General features: G+C 43.2%; 1 protein-coding gene across 5 annotated transcripts in view; it reads left to right on the top strand.

Annotated features, from left to right (window-relative positions):
- Positions 1 to 1,499: 1,499 nt before the first annotated feature.
- The window catches only part of epb41a (erythrocyte membrane protein band 4.1a), a 76,889-nt gene continuing 64,538 nt past the window's right edge, over positions 1,500 to 13,850 (top strand). For all 5 annotated transcript variants that reach the window (XM_029513526.1, XM_029513525.1, XM_029513524.1 and 2 more), the window contains exons 1-2: positions 1,500 to 1,610; positions 12,726 to 13,045. In XM_029513526.1, the coding sequence (XP_029369386.1) occupies positions 12,734 to 13,045 (312 nt within the window). In that variant the 5' untranslated portion in view covers positions 1,500 to 1,610; positions 12,726 to 12,733. The remainder of the gene's footprint in view (positions 1,611 to 12,725; positions 13,046 to 13,850) is intronic.

Here is a 13,850-nt window from a genome sequence, read left to right as displayed (position 1 = left end):
GCCAGAAATAATTCATTACCGATACAACTACAGAGAAGGTTGTGCTAATTGTTTGTTAGGTATATTCTGGATTTAGGTATTCATATTTTCTTTTTCCTGTATTGATATCACTATCTGTTTTTAAGCACGAAATAAAAGATCAAATCCAATTAATGTTACGAGCATGTTTTTTGAAAATACACTACTCAAAATAAATTAGGGATATTGTTATTTACATGAGTGCTTTTCCTATTTGGTCTGAATTTTAATGAAATAAGTAAAAGTTCCCTTTGATATTACTAATAATGAATGAGAAGAAACACCATTTTCATTAGTTTAATATTTATTACCCCAAAAATTTAGACAATAAGAAAGATAGCCCCAAATAACAAAAATTGACAATGTCAGTAGCGGGTGTTTCCACCATTTGCCGCAATGACAGCTTGACAGCGACGTCTCATGCTCCTCACTAGCCTCATGATGTTGTTCTGAGGCAATGCGTTCCACTCTTCCACAAGTGCTACACGCAGTTCTGCCAGGTCACGTGGGGGAGGGGTACGATCGTTCAGTCTCTGCTTCAGCTGGTCCCAGACATGCTCTATGGGGTTCAGGTCAGGGGACATTGCTGGCCATACAATATGAGGCACTCCGACTTCCTGAAGTCGAGCTGTGACAATTCTGGCACGATGTGGTGGAGCACTATCATCCATGAACAGAATGTTGGGGGTGTGCTGGCGGAATTAGGGGATGATGATGGGTTCTATGATGTCTCTGAGGTAAGAACGTGCAGTGACTGAGCCATCTACAAAAACCAAATCTGTTTTGTGCTGACTGGTGATGCCTGCCCAGACTGTTGCACCTCCTCCACTGACACCAAGACACCGCCGTGAACGTTTGCAGTGGGCACAAGACCATGTGACCTGGACAATGCAGCAGTGGTCTACCGTCCTATTCACTGATGAGTGTCAGGTCACATTGCACAGAAATGAGAAATGAGGAGATACGCTGAGGACTCAACATGGTCCCCAGGGTTCGCTTTGGTGGAGGAGGTGCAACAGTCTGGGCAGGCATCACCAAAGCAGATTTGGTTTTTGTAAATGGCTCAGTCACTGCACGCATTGGAACGCATTGCCTCAGAACATCATGAGGCTAGTCATTGCAGCAAATTTTTGTTATTTGGGGCTATCCTTCTTATTGTCTAAATTTTTATGGTAATAAATATTAAATTCATGAAAATTGTGTTTCTTCTCTCATTCATTATTAGTAATATCAAATGGAACTTTTACTTATATCATTAAAATTCAGACCAAATAGGAAAAGCCCTCATGTAAATAACAATATCCCTAATTTATTGTGAGTAGTGTAGATGCATTTATTGGTTGTAATTCAACACATGTGATTCAAAGGCTCCATCAGACTGACTGCGCCTACTGTGGCTGCCTGTTAGACAGCGCTGAGGGCACACTGGCGCCACTTCCCCCTGGTATCCAAACACATTGTTAAAACGCTGCTTGATAACGTTGAATATTTAGCGCTTTATTCGCCGCCGCTCGGGAGGATTTTAGTGACCGGAGAGCCGCCACCCTTCACACCGCAGCTCCTGCCCAGTTGGACGGACTGACCAGAGCGGGGTGAGTCGCTGCTCTCCATCACACGGAGTCGCTCACACAATTTGTTGACATTTTTCACATTGAGCGCCATTTGCAGGCAGGTACACCTACCGCCCCTTTTATTGTTCCTTTCTCTGCTGCCTTGAGGAAGCTTGGAGGCATTTTTATTATTTTATTTTATTTTATTTTTTTATTACGTTTTAGCCTATTTACACGGATCTTCTGTGATGGAACATGTGTGATAATAAAGCCAGGCTGCTGGATCATAATAAGACCGAAAGCAGATGGATTAATTCACTTTTCAGATTGTGCTTAAGCGATGAAACGAGAGCTTGCATCCTTTTTTGTTTATTTGTTAGGGTTTGTTTTTTTGGGGTTTTTTTTATATATATATATATATATATCATTGGTCAATTATGAATGTGTAAATATAAAGTATTCTTTGATAATAAGGGACTTACGGTGTGTAAACAGCGCTCTGTTGTTCCTGTGTTCTCCCCTGTGGAGAACAGAGCAGGCGTTAGTGTTTTTCCATCCATAGACTCCAGGAGCATCATGGAGACTAATCATTGGCTTTAATTGTTCTATTGAAGGAGGGAAAGTTGCAGAGGAAATGTGCTGTGTTATTGTCTCTGGTGTTTGGTGGTAGCTTTGATCCTGCAAAACACATCTCCAACTACTTCTGTCTGCCTAGTTACAAACAGGCTGAATGGAAAACAATGGATTTGGGTCCTCATTTACAGTATGAGGGAGGGGATTAGTTTATTGATTGTTAGATTTTATTTGCATGAATTAAGAATTACTGTTTGTGTTGTAACCAAATACAGATAAGCAAATTTGAATAATTACAATTATCATAAAATGGAGTGTGCTTGCAGAAAGATTCTGTTGAAAGTAGATAACTGGTGGACTCAGCTAAGGTGACTCACTAATGATAATCATATTTTTATGTACTGAACCTGATCAGAAGGTCACATCCTTTTTTTTAATTATTATTAACACACATGTATTTTGAATGTTTTCATTCTTCTTACTAAAATATGAAAGAAATTATTCCGCAAAGATCATTTCAGGTCATTTAAGAACAAAGTGATGTCTAAGATCTTCTATATGTGGAATTAAATGCTTAGAAAACAGTGAACAAATTAGACTTAGCTCTCAAGTGTGAAAAAAGAACTCTAAGTCTAAACTGAGTTGCTTTTTAGTTTTTAAAACCCCAATATATTTTTATGGATACCATTGCTTTAGATAAAACACTAGAGAAGTTAATATGTGTAGTTGTGATGGGTAAGTTGTGACTGTGTATGTTGAAGGGACATAGACTTTACACTTTCAGTTTCACAAGCAAACAATCAGAGGTGTATTTGGATGTGACTAGAGCTTTCCAGAATATAATTGAAATTTTCACATTTAGTCCAGTCAGTGTTTTTTTTCCTTTAATGACATGCTGATTTGTTTAAGTTTGTTTAAGTAACAACTACTTTGGAGCTCTCGTCACACTCTCTTTTATCCATGCCCTCTTCAGTTTTTAAAATAATGACGGTCCATGTTCTGGAAGTTGTGACTTGTAAGACAGGAGTCAGCATCATTGTTTCCAAAAGTCTCTATTTTAGAGGCTCAGAAACTTTGGAGTCATGTGTACAGTAGCCACAAATGTTATTTTGGTGCAGCAGTGTGAACATAGTTTCATCATTGAACTAACTGACATCACTAACTAACTTCAGTTAAGTTGCAGAGTTACATTACTAAATATGGGTTCAGGTACAGGTAACTGGGGTAAGTATTAATAGGCATGAGCAAGATGAAGCCGGTTTTGATATGTGTTTGGTTAATATCCTGGCCAGCTGTGATGGAGTTGTTTACTTCACTAAAGCTGCAGCTTTGACTTAATTGCCTGAGCCTTCATTTTCTACATGATTGAAGATTTGAATGGGCTGAATATGTACTCTACCCAGAAACTGACTGACTGGGTTAGGGTTAGGGTTATGAAATGCTATCTATGTCCATTGAAGCACTGATGGCGTGCAGACTATCGCTGGGTGACTGGGAGAAGGTGGGTGGGGTTTTGGGCATGGCTCACGCTGGTGACTGCTGTGTTATGACTTCACAAAGTTCCAGAAGTCCTGTTAGTCAGTTGTGGCTCAGTGACTCATTTACTGAGCTGTCAGTGAGATACAGCTTAGAGCTCCTGAAGGGAAAGTTAGTGGATCTTCAAGAACATTTATTTTATTTGTTTTTGGTGTGAAAAATTACATGTTGGCACTTTAACACAGAGCAGATGCACACATGGCAGGATTTCATCCATGGTGGGTGGTACAATACCAGGATTTTGGTGTGTGGCGTCACTTGTGACAGCATACTGTCGCTGTGCATTATTGTGCCACATTTTGCAGAGAGTGCACTTTCAGTGTTGTGTATACTTCCATCACTGACATTGATGGCTCCCACATCTTTATCCACGAGGCCTGTGTAGTAGCATGACCCCCTCCTTACCCCTCCCCACACAGATGTTCTGTTATCGCTCAGCTGTTTCTGTGTTTCTGGGCTTTCTTCGCCGATTGCTTTTCATTAAATATTCCCTGCGTCTGTCTTCATCTGGGTCAGACTACCTCCCAGTTTCTGGGCTGTTTCCAGAGCTTATGCTAGGAGAGCGACAATGAATGTGTGTTTGGGAGGTAGGCGTGTCAAGCAGTGACATCAAGCTTCCTCTGGCCTCCACATCAGTACACAGCAGCTTTTAATCCCACACAGGGCCCGATTAAATTTAAAGCCGCTTTCAGTCTTTAAGCTCACTCTTTGCCCTCTGACAGAAGCGACCCCACACCCACAAATACAGATATGCTTAAGTATTTTTCCTCCTTCACAGACACATTTACATTTTAACCTTTGAAGCAAACTTAATTCCTATTCTTAAAGTATCAGGCAATATAATAAATGATCATTTTGAACTGACAGGCGCTTTTTGAGCAGTATTGTAAGCTTGTATGCTCCACTACTTCCACTGATGTTGGGTAGCTGATGTGACAGGAGTTGTGTCTGTGTAGCCTCTGTAACATCACCCATAGGTCTCTGAAGCTCAGAGTGAGCTGCTCCTGTTGCCATTTGGCAGTGCTTGGCTCTGACTCACCCAGGGCCAGGACTAGCCAATAAATGAATTTAATCAATTAACTGACATTTGTAGTTAAGGATGATTTGTTTTTCATGAAAATCGGACTTCTTTTTAACTTCAGCCGATGCGCCCTCTGGGCTCCTGTAGTTGAGAGTGGACTGAACTGAACTCGCACAAGCGACAAGTGATTCACAGTTGGAATTGCTATCTTTGACAGCTGTGTATGGCAACTCCACTTGGACAAAAATGGCACCAGCCTCAATCGTGTTTTGTGAGAGAATGCAAAATAAGAAATAAGACATTTTTACAATTTACCTTGGGGAATCCTAGAAATGAAAATCTAAACAAAATATGAGCAGAACTTGCTTTGAATAATTTCTTTTGCATTTTAGTGTCTAGTGAAAAAATAAAGTAAAATCTTAAATCAAGTTTGGTGTGGAAAAATGTGAGATTTCCTTTTTTAGCCATATCACCCAGCCTTACATTACATTCCTTTATGCCTTTTCCCTGTGAAACATAGGCCATTAATGAAACCACTCCATTCTCTTTGGTCTTGTGCACTTTGGGCCATTTGTTTCCAGGACAGCCCTTCCTTAATTTCCTGCTCTGTTGTACTTCTCCAGGTGGTTTTAGATTCACCTTTCTTCTTGCCTTGTGGGTTCCATGTTTCGTTTTTTTTTTATTTGGAATATATGTTCATGAAATTTTTAAGGGATAAAATAGCAACACATGACAAAAACAGTCAAACATAGAAACATACATTTGGTTCACATATACAATTAAAATTCTAATGTATATTTATACAGGCAGGAGATTCAGGAGTCATCCTATACAGATAAAATAAGCAAGTAAAATAAAATAGACCAGGTGAACACTGCCTTGCATGGCACATTCACACAAACAAAGAGAGGTACAGAAGAGAGTAATATGAACACCTTCTCGTCAAACTTGACAGGTCCTTTGAACTTAGTTTACCTTTTGACCATGCCCTAGTCGACCAATAAGAGCGGTTCCCCACTCCTTAACATCTCCCCTAGCATGTCCACGCCCCTAGTGATGAGGTCACAACCAATTAGATCGTAGATTAGAACAGGTATTAGAAGAAGAGTGCCAAAGTCAAGACAGGTTGACTGGAGAAGAGGTAGGACATAATCCTCTGCTGTAGTGAAAGGAGAGGAAACTCCAAAGTGTTGAGAGCAAATAGAGTATTTCTGCGAGAGTAAGAAAAAATGGCTGAAAACAACATAAAATCAGACTCTACCATCCGGACTGTGGTGATCGGTGAGACTCCTGTTTGAGTTATCATGAATTACGGGGAGCTCCCAAGAAGCGGATTTGTGTCGGTTTCAGACTCCAGTGCCCAAGGCTCTCCACAGAGATTGGAAACTGTTGATCGGTAGTGCCTGGGGGTACCCGGTTCACCCGGGCAGCTTTGGATGAGCGAATAGACTCCGCAGGGCCTTGCAAGATGAAATGGGTAAAAAAGTAAATGTTGAAAAAGTTAAAGAATTTCTCTCGGAGCAGGACGCTTGTACATTTTCCTAGGAATAGAGTGTTTGTACTGCGACCGTTGGTTCAATTTCAGGCTGATCTTTGAGATATGCAGGCTTTGGCCGAGCATAACAACGGTTATCGTTATCTCTTGGTGGTCAGATGTATTTTCCAAAAAGGCCTATGTGAGAGTTTTAAAGAATAAAAGTGCCGTGGAGACAGCGAAGGCTTTTGAATCTGTTTTTAAAAAGAGTCGGACCCCTGAAAAGTTACAAAGGGACTCTGGTAAAGAATTTTTCAACAAGAATTTCCAGAGGTTGATGAAGATGATGAACACAAGGTAAAACATTTTGCCATGGCCATTGACCTGTTCCCTCCTGTTAAAGAGTTTGCAGCGCTGCCTCCACCACCTTCTGTTCCTGAATTTGTGGTGCTGCCTCTGCCTTCTGTTCCTGAGTTTGAGGCGCTGCCGCCGCCATTGCCTCCTGTTCCTGCCTCATCTGGGCCACCACCTCCGGAGCAACATCTGCTGGGACCTCTTCACGCTGACATATTTTTCAGCGAGAGGCTTCTTTTGAACGTGGTGGATTTGAGAGTCAAGCTGACCAGAGCCAGCGACACATTCAGTCTCATGTGCGCCGGCAACGCCACCTACCGTTTAAAAGTGCTTGGAGCTTCTCTTTTTGTGAAAAAGCCACCTTGGCCCCCGCAGTGTGTTTAGGATACGCGGCGGTCTTAACAAAGGGCATGTGGAATACCTGGCCCTGTATCGTGACAGGAGACAAATTCCGGACAAAGCTTTTCAATCTCAATTTAACCGCGGGGTGTCCGTCAGAGAGTTTTACAACATGTTTACCGCCACAGGGAGACACTTGAAAGATTTACCTCTGAGCATCAACAGGTTAGAATTTGAGCAGGGCTACTCTCTGATTGTCTTTAACCTCAACGCCGCTGAAGACGCAGATGCCTTGTCCTCCATTTCCGACGGACATTTAAGGCTGGAAATTAGATTCAGGGTGCCGTTACCTCATACCACCACCCTGATCGTTTACGCTACAAATCTATTTTGGAAATCAACTCCAAACGACAAGTAATGGTGGACTACTACTAAAGTCAAACACATGCACACACACACTCACAAAATGAATAACCTTCAACTGGAAAGTCTCATGCATCGTTTACTGGGAAATGTTTTCTGCGGAGTTTGGGCCTCGGACCAGTTGCCTTTACTGACGTCATCTGTCACGCTTCCGGCCTACATGATTGTGAACACGCATCCGGGACATGTTATGACTGGGGTCATTATGTTTGTGAAAAGTACATGGTAGTGTGGGTTGGACCTGTTGTGTGTGTGTGTGTGTGTGCCCTGTGTCTGTCTTCTCTCCCATATGTAAATAGGTGTGTTCCAATTGGTGGATGAGTTGCAGCCTGGCCTGTGATAGGCTGACAACAAGAGCTACCTGTGATAAGAGGAGGCAAGGCAGCGGACGTGAGGAGGCAGCTGGCATTTGCTCATCTTCCCCCTCTCCCAACCGGACACACTAGATTTCTTGGTGTAGAACTACAAACTTGTAAGCAGTAGGGGGTTGACTGCTACTTTTGGTTTATGGTGTTGTTTCTCTTGTTTTTTTTAGGTAGGGAGGTAAGTCCTCTGTCTTTTGTTTGAGTAGTCTTGGATAGGGAAGCCTTTTGTTTTATAGCTAGGAATCCTTTATTTGTTGTTTTGGCCTTGGTTCACCCTGAAGCCTAGCGCTTACCTTTAGTTTATCTTTGTGTATGTATTGTGCCTAGTGCACTTGGTAAATAAAATCCCATCCATTGCTACAACAGTTGTTTTATCGGTGGCGACTTAGGGAAGATGGGGCCTTATCATGTTGTGTTCTAGGCACCCCTAGACTGGGGCATAACATGATTTGGGGGCTCGTCCGTCTACTTGTCACACTTGTTCTTAGTAAGTTCATTTTTTCTCTCTTCTTCTGGTTGGCAGGTTTTTGTGTGTGGGGGAAATTATGGATTTTCCGCTAGATGATTTTGTAACTAGTCCGTCTTTAGTTAAGATTGATAAATGCAAAAAAGCAGACCTGTTGATTCTGGCCAATTTTTATCATGTGCAGGCGTCCTATAATGCAGCAAAAGTGGAACTCAAACAGTTGCTGTGTGCTAAGTTGGTGGAGCAGGGTGTCATGCCTAACCCAGTTACTGGTGCGGCTGATGCTGCCACTTCGGGTGATACAGAGGGTGATGCACCGGGGGCAGAGCTGAAAGAAGTGGAGGCTGCTGGCATGCTCGCTGCTGGTGTGGAGCCGAGGCCGATCACGGATCCTCTCATAGGTAACATAACCACAGAGGACAGAGGAGAAACAGAGGAGAAACCAGAAACAAACAACTGGAGGTGCAAGATCCGGTGGATCTTTTTGGCCGCAGCTCTGTTTCTGCTCCCACTTTTGACTTTAGTAGGCACATTGCGGATAGCTGCCGCCCTGAGTTGGCCCAAAGAGTTCGCAAGTTTGTGCGCGACAAGAGTATAAGCGTGAAAAGGTACCAAAAGGTGCTATTGAGTCTGATCTCTATCCTACTGACACAGATCTGAGTTTGAATGTAAGGGAGTATGATCCTTTGCCGCCTCCCCCTGCACCTATGATGTCTGTATCCGCTGCTCCTCCTCAGCACTACCTTGCGGATGATGGGTTAACAGAGAAAAATGGTTTGTTGCCAGCCACTTGTTTGAGAAACTCAGAGATATTGGGTAATTTGGAGAGGTTTTTGTCCCATTTGTCCGTTTCAGCCTGTGCGGATATTGCTTTTCTCTGACCATCCCCGCCAAACATCTGTCCTGTACCACGACATTGATGTGGAGGGCCACAGACCCATTAAACAACATGCATATCGGGTTAACCCCACTAAACGGACCCTGATGCAGCAAGAGGTGAACTATTGAACATGGATTAGCCGTTCCCAGTGCGAGTGCATGGAGCTCACCCTGTGTTCTGGTTTCGAAATCCGATAACACGATAACACGTTTCTGTAGTGATTACAGGAAAGTAAATGCTGTCACAAAAGCCAACTCTTTTCCTCCTCTCCCAAGGATGGAGGATTGCATAGATCGCGTAAGATTTAAACTGACGTTTGTAACGGTTGGGAGGAGGAATGGCTAAGGTTTTGGGCGTGAGAAAATTGGTGAGAAATACTTTAATGTAGGCCGAGGCTATGGTCGACCAGCTGAAAGGGTCCAGGCCCGTTTCCTGAATGTAACCGTTTCTAAAAACAATGCAAGTCTCAGAGAGAATGTCCACATCATTTTGACAGTAAAAAAGAGCTTCTTTTTCAAAGTTAAAGACTCCGTCCCTCACCGTTGAGTACCACGCCTCAAATTCACGCTCTGTGGAGTAGGCCTCAGCCCGAGGGTAAGAACCTACGTAGTTCAAATGCTGCTCAGAGCTAAAACCGTGAAGAAAATAGACTTTGCTTTTATCTGCAAATATCTAAAGCTATGGGCATGGCGGAGAGAGGCATGGTCAGAAAACTCAGGGAATATATGTATTTATGACCATAATCCCTTTCTGAAAAACAAATCACTTTGCTGCCCTGAATGACCAGGGAAGGCTTTATGCCCAGCTCTATGTTGGCGTTGAGGACCAAGTAACTGTCAAAACCTTTAGAATTGTGAGCTATAAAGACAGTTTTCCTATAAGAGGCCATCCTGAAATGCCTGACAAACTCTAAGGCGCACGTCACGCCAAGGGCGTTCCATCTTTTGGTTTTTTGTACACCAGATAAGGCATGTGGACGCCCTGCTTGTTTGTAAAGGTTTCAAAATCATAAAAGAGTATTTTTTTGGTTATGATCTGTGTCTGCTTGTAAAGGCTGCATGTAACACAGATGCTTCTTGCTCCCTGACTCCCCCTCCTCCTCCTCATTACCGGTACCTGCCCACATATATTACATTTCAACTTTTGACACACGTGAGGCTTGGCCTTACTGTTCATAGTGACGTACCACAGTCTGTGACATTTTTCACACCGTTTGTACAACTCGCATGGACTGGCGTGACCCTGACCCTATTCTTTCTATGGGCTCTTTGTGTTTACTCAGATAGTAAGTTGACCGACACGTTCTGTTACAATTTACACAAATGATGGGCCTGATGAACCTGACTTTACAGCACGAGCCGTCCAGACACATGGAGCACTGCCCTCGACAGCGGTGGCTGCAAACACTGTTGTATCCCGTGTAACAGTACTCACACACGTGACGGGCCCCCAGAAAGGATTTAAAATTATTTGTACCATAATAGTGATTTTTATGTAAAAACATAAACACAGTTTTGTCTCTTCTCAGGTTAGGGGTGAGAAATTGTTTCTATAAAACACCAAAATTTTACAATCCAGGGCCTTCTCAAATGTTGATAGAAAATGTTAAATGATGATACATCATCAAAAGTCACCTCCATCTGATCATTCTGAACACGCTTGTGAGTGGCTCCCATCAAACCCCCATAAAATTCTCCGATGGAGTTGGGAAATTTTAAATTTGTCTTATTTCTATGTTGTTGAATCTAATCACTTCCCTTGGAGAGCCTACAGCCCTTCCTCTCTCTCTCTTTCTCCCCTTCTGTACCCCTTCCTCTCTCTCCCCCACTCTCCCCCACTCTCCCGCTCCCTCTCCTGCTCTGCCCCTGAAACTACACCAGCACCACAGTTGTATGGCCCTGTCTATGGCATTAAAAAATTCTGTGTCAGAAACAACTGGAGGAGCAGGTGAATCAAGCTGAGAGAAGTGAGGAGAGAGTGAAAGCTCAATCGTGGAATAGGACAATCTGGCTCCTCTGTAGGGTGATTGGGTTCCGTAGGGCGATCTGCCTCTTTTGAACGCTGATCTACCACTTCTGTAGTGCAAGTTCCTTCCTCCTTCTCTTCTCCTTCCTATAGTCTGAAAAATATTACAAGACACATCAATTTATGCAAATTATTTTTGATTTTTAAATTTTTATTTTATTTACACGGCTGAAGCAATGGTGGATATGACATCAGCTTCGCTCTGTTTCACCCGGGTGGTTAATCCAGGTACGCAGTTTGAAGTAATGGCAGATGTTTTTTTTTAGAGTTGAAAACAACCAGAGTTGATTCATTCATTCATTCATCTTCATCCACTTATTCGGGTCGCGGGGGTAGCAGCTCCAGCAGACAACCCCAAATTTCCTTTTCTCCAGCCACATTGGCCAGCTCTGACTGGCTCAGCTCCCTCTTCATCACAACAGTGCGGTAGAGCAAACGCAACACCGCCCCTGCTGCTACGATTCTCCAGCCAATCTCATGCTCCATCTTACCCTCACTCATGAACAAGACCCCAAGATACTTAAACTCCTTCACTTGGGTTAAGGACTCATATCCTACCCGGAGTACGCATGCCATTTCCTGCTATGAATCATGGCCTCCGATTTAGAGGCCCTGATCCTCATCCCAGCCACTTTAAACTCGGCTGCGAACTTGTCCAGTGAGCACTGGAGGTCACAGACCGATGGAGCCAATAGGACCACATCATCCGCAAAAAGCAGGGATGTAACCCTCATCTCCCCGAACTGCAACCCCCCCTCCATGACTACACCTCGATATCCTGTCCATAAAAGTCACAAACGGGATTGGTGACAAAGCAGAGCCCTGGCGGAGGCCAACTCCCACCTGAAACAAGTCCGACCTGTTGCCGAGAACCCGGACAAAGCTTGCTTTAGGAATACAGAGCCCTCAGCCCCCTCACCACATACTCCCACAGCACCTCCCGCAACATATCCTGGGGAACCTGGTCATATACCTTCTCCAAGTCCAAGATTGGATAAGCATACTCCCAGGCCCCCTCCCCTGACGTTTTTTTGTTGTTGTTTTTTTTTCACCCTTCAAAGATAAACAAAACTTTTTACCAAGTGTAATAAACATGTCAGAGTCAGGGTCTTGTCCTTTCTTGGAATGAAAAGACAGACTCACTAGTCATTTCACCCTGACTGGTTCTTTGTAAACTTCATGGAGAGTCTAAAAGAGTCTAAAATTACTCTTATTTAATGCTCTCTGTCTACCTTGTATTGTGAAGACAGACTCACCAGTCATTTCATCCTGACTGGTTCTTTGTAAAAACACAATCTGAACACAAGTTTCAGATTATTAAACCCTCTCTGTCTACCTTGTAGTGAGAATTTCATTGGTTTTTAAATACATATTTATATTTATATTTATATTTATTTATTTTTATATTTGCTCTCAACACTTTGGGGTTTCCTCTCCTTTCACTACAGCAGAGGATTACGTCCTACCTCTTCTCCAGTCAACGTGTAAAAGATTTTGATGCTCTTCTTCTAATACCCACCCTCAAATGATCTGATTGGTTGTGACCTCATCACTAGGGGCATGGACACGCTAGGGGAGATGTTAAGTTGCAGGGAAATGCTCATTGGTCGACTAGGGGCAATGTCTTGTTTTTTTGTTCTTTTTTTTTTGGATCAGAGCTGTTTATGTTCTGAAAATTCATCGGGTCTTCTGCTTCCACAGCTATTGCAATGACAACAGACGAGGTGGAGAGTCACCAGAGTAAGCCAAGGCAACAGGAGGAAGCTGGCCAGGACATCAGGCCACCCTCACCAGAGGAGGAGCAGCTTCAGCCTCGGAACCGCAACTCTGCCAGCCGCGGCCTCTCCCGCCTCTTCTCCTCCTTTTTGAAAAGGCGCTCACAGTGTGAGAGCGACAGGGGGGGGAAGGAGGACGAGCAGGAAGAAGAGGCTAAAGCCCCCATAGCTGACCCTGAACCTGAACTGAGGACAGAGGGAGAGGTCGCTGTGGATCAGTACTCCGTGAACAGCGCTGAGGCTCAGGTCTGTATTTCTGCAGTAGAGGGGACAATACCTCAACATTTGGTACATCATCTATATACCAACAAAATAGGGCTATGATAGATTCTAGGAGGGAGAGAAAAGTCATCAGCAGCTGCTAAATAAACTAGTAGATGAAAACAAGACAATGCACTGACCCCAAGTTTGAGCTAAAGATAATCAATAAAAGGCTGTTAGGTTAATAAATGCTAGTAAAAGGGTAAATTTTTGTGGATCCAGATAGAGGCTGTGAGCTGTGTGAGACAGACAATAAGAGAAATGGTCCATTTCAAGGGACCCCAGTGGTTCACCTGTTGGAGCACAAATCTAGACTGGGGCCCCTAACTGATTATCAGCTTCTCTCCCTCCCCAAGTTTCCAGTGTCTCGTACTCACAATATGAATGTAAATAAAGGCAACAAACAAAAAAAATAAATTAAAAACAAAATATAGTTGATTTTTTTTTTTACATTGACTGGTTGATAATTTTATGAAAAAATGCATGGAAATCATAGCTGTGGTGGTCCAGACATCTTTTGACCTCTCTTGTTATATAACTAAAGTCATTGTTTCTGGACTTTTAGCCATCTAGTCACTGCCAAAACCTCACCTGTCCAACAACTCAGGGCAGTGCTTGAACACATCCTGTGCAGATGCTGCTACTCATTTAACATGCTGCTCACAATCCACCCACTGTTCAGACAGGCTGTAACTGATAGAATTACAGATTTTAGTCTGAAAGCAAAAACCACTTTGAGAGGTGAGGTAATGTCTCTCACAATCATCTCTCCAGGATGCACACATAATCT

This window comes from Echeneis naucrates, chromosome 11 (genome assembly GCF_900963305.1).
Source record: "Echeneis naucrates chromosome 11, fEcheNa1.1, whole genome shotgun sequence".
Classification (NCBI taxonomy): domain Eukaryota; kingdom Metazoa; phylum Chordata; class Actinopteri; order Carangiformes; family Echeneidae; genus Echeneis; species Echeneis naucrates.
This window is presented reverse-complemented; position numbering and strand designations above follow the sequence as displayed.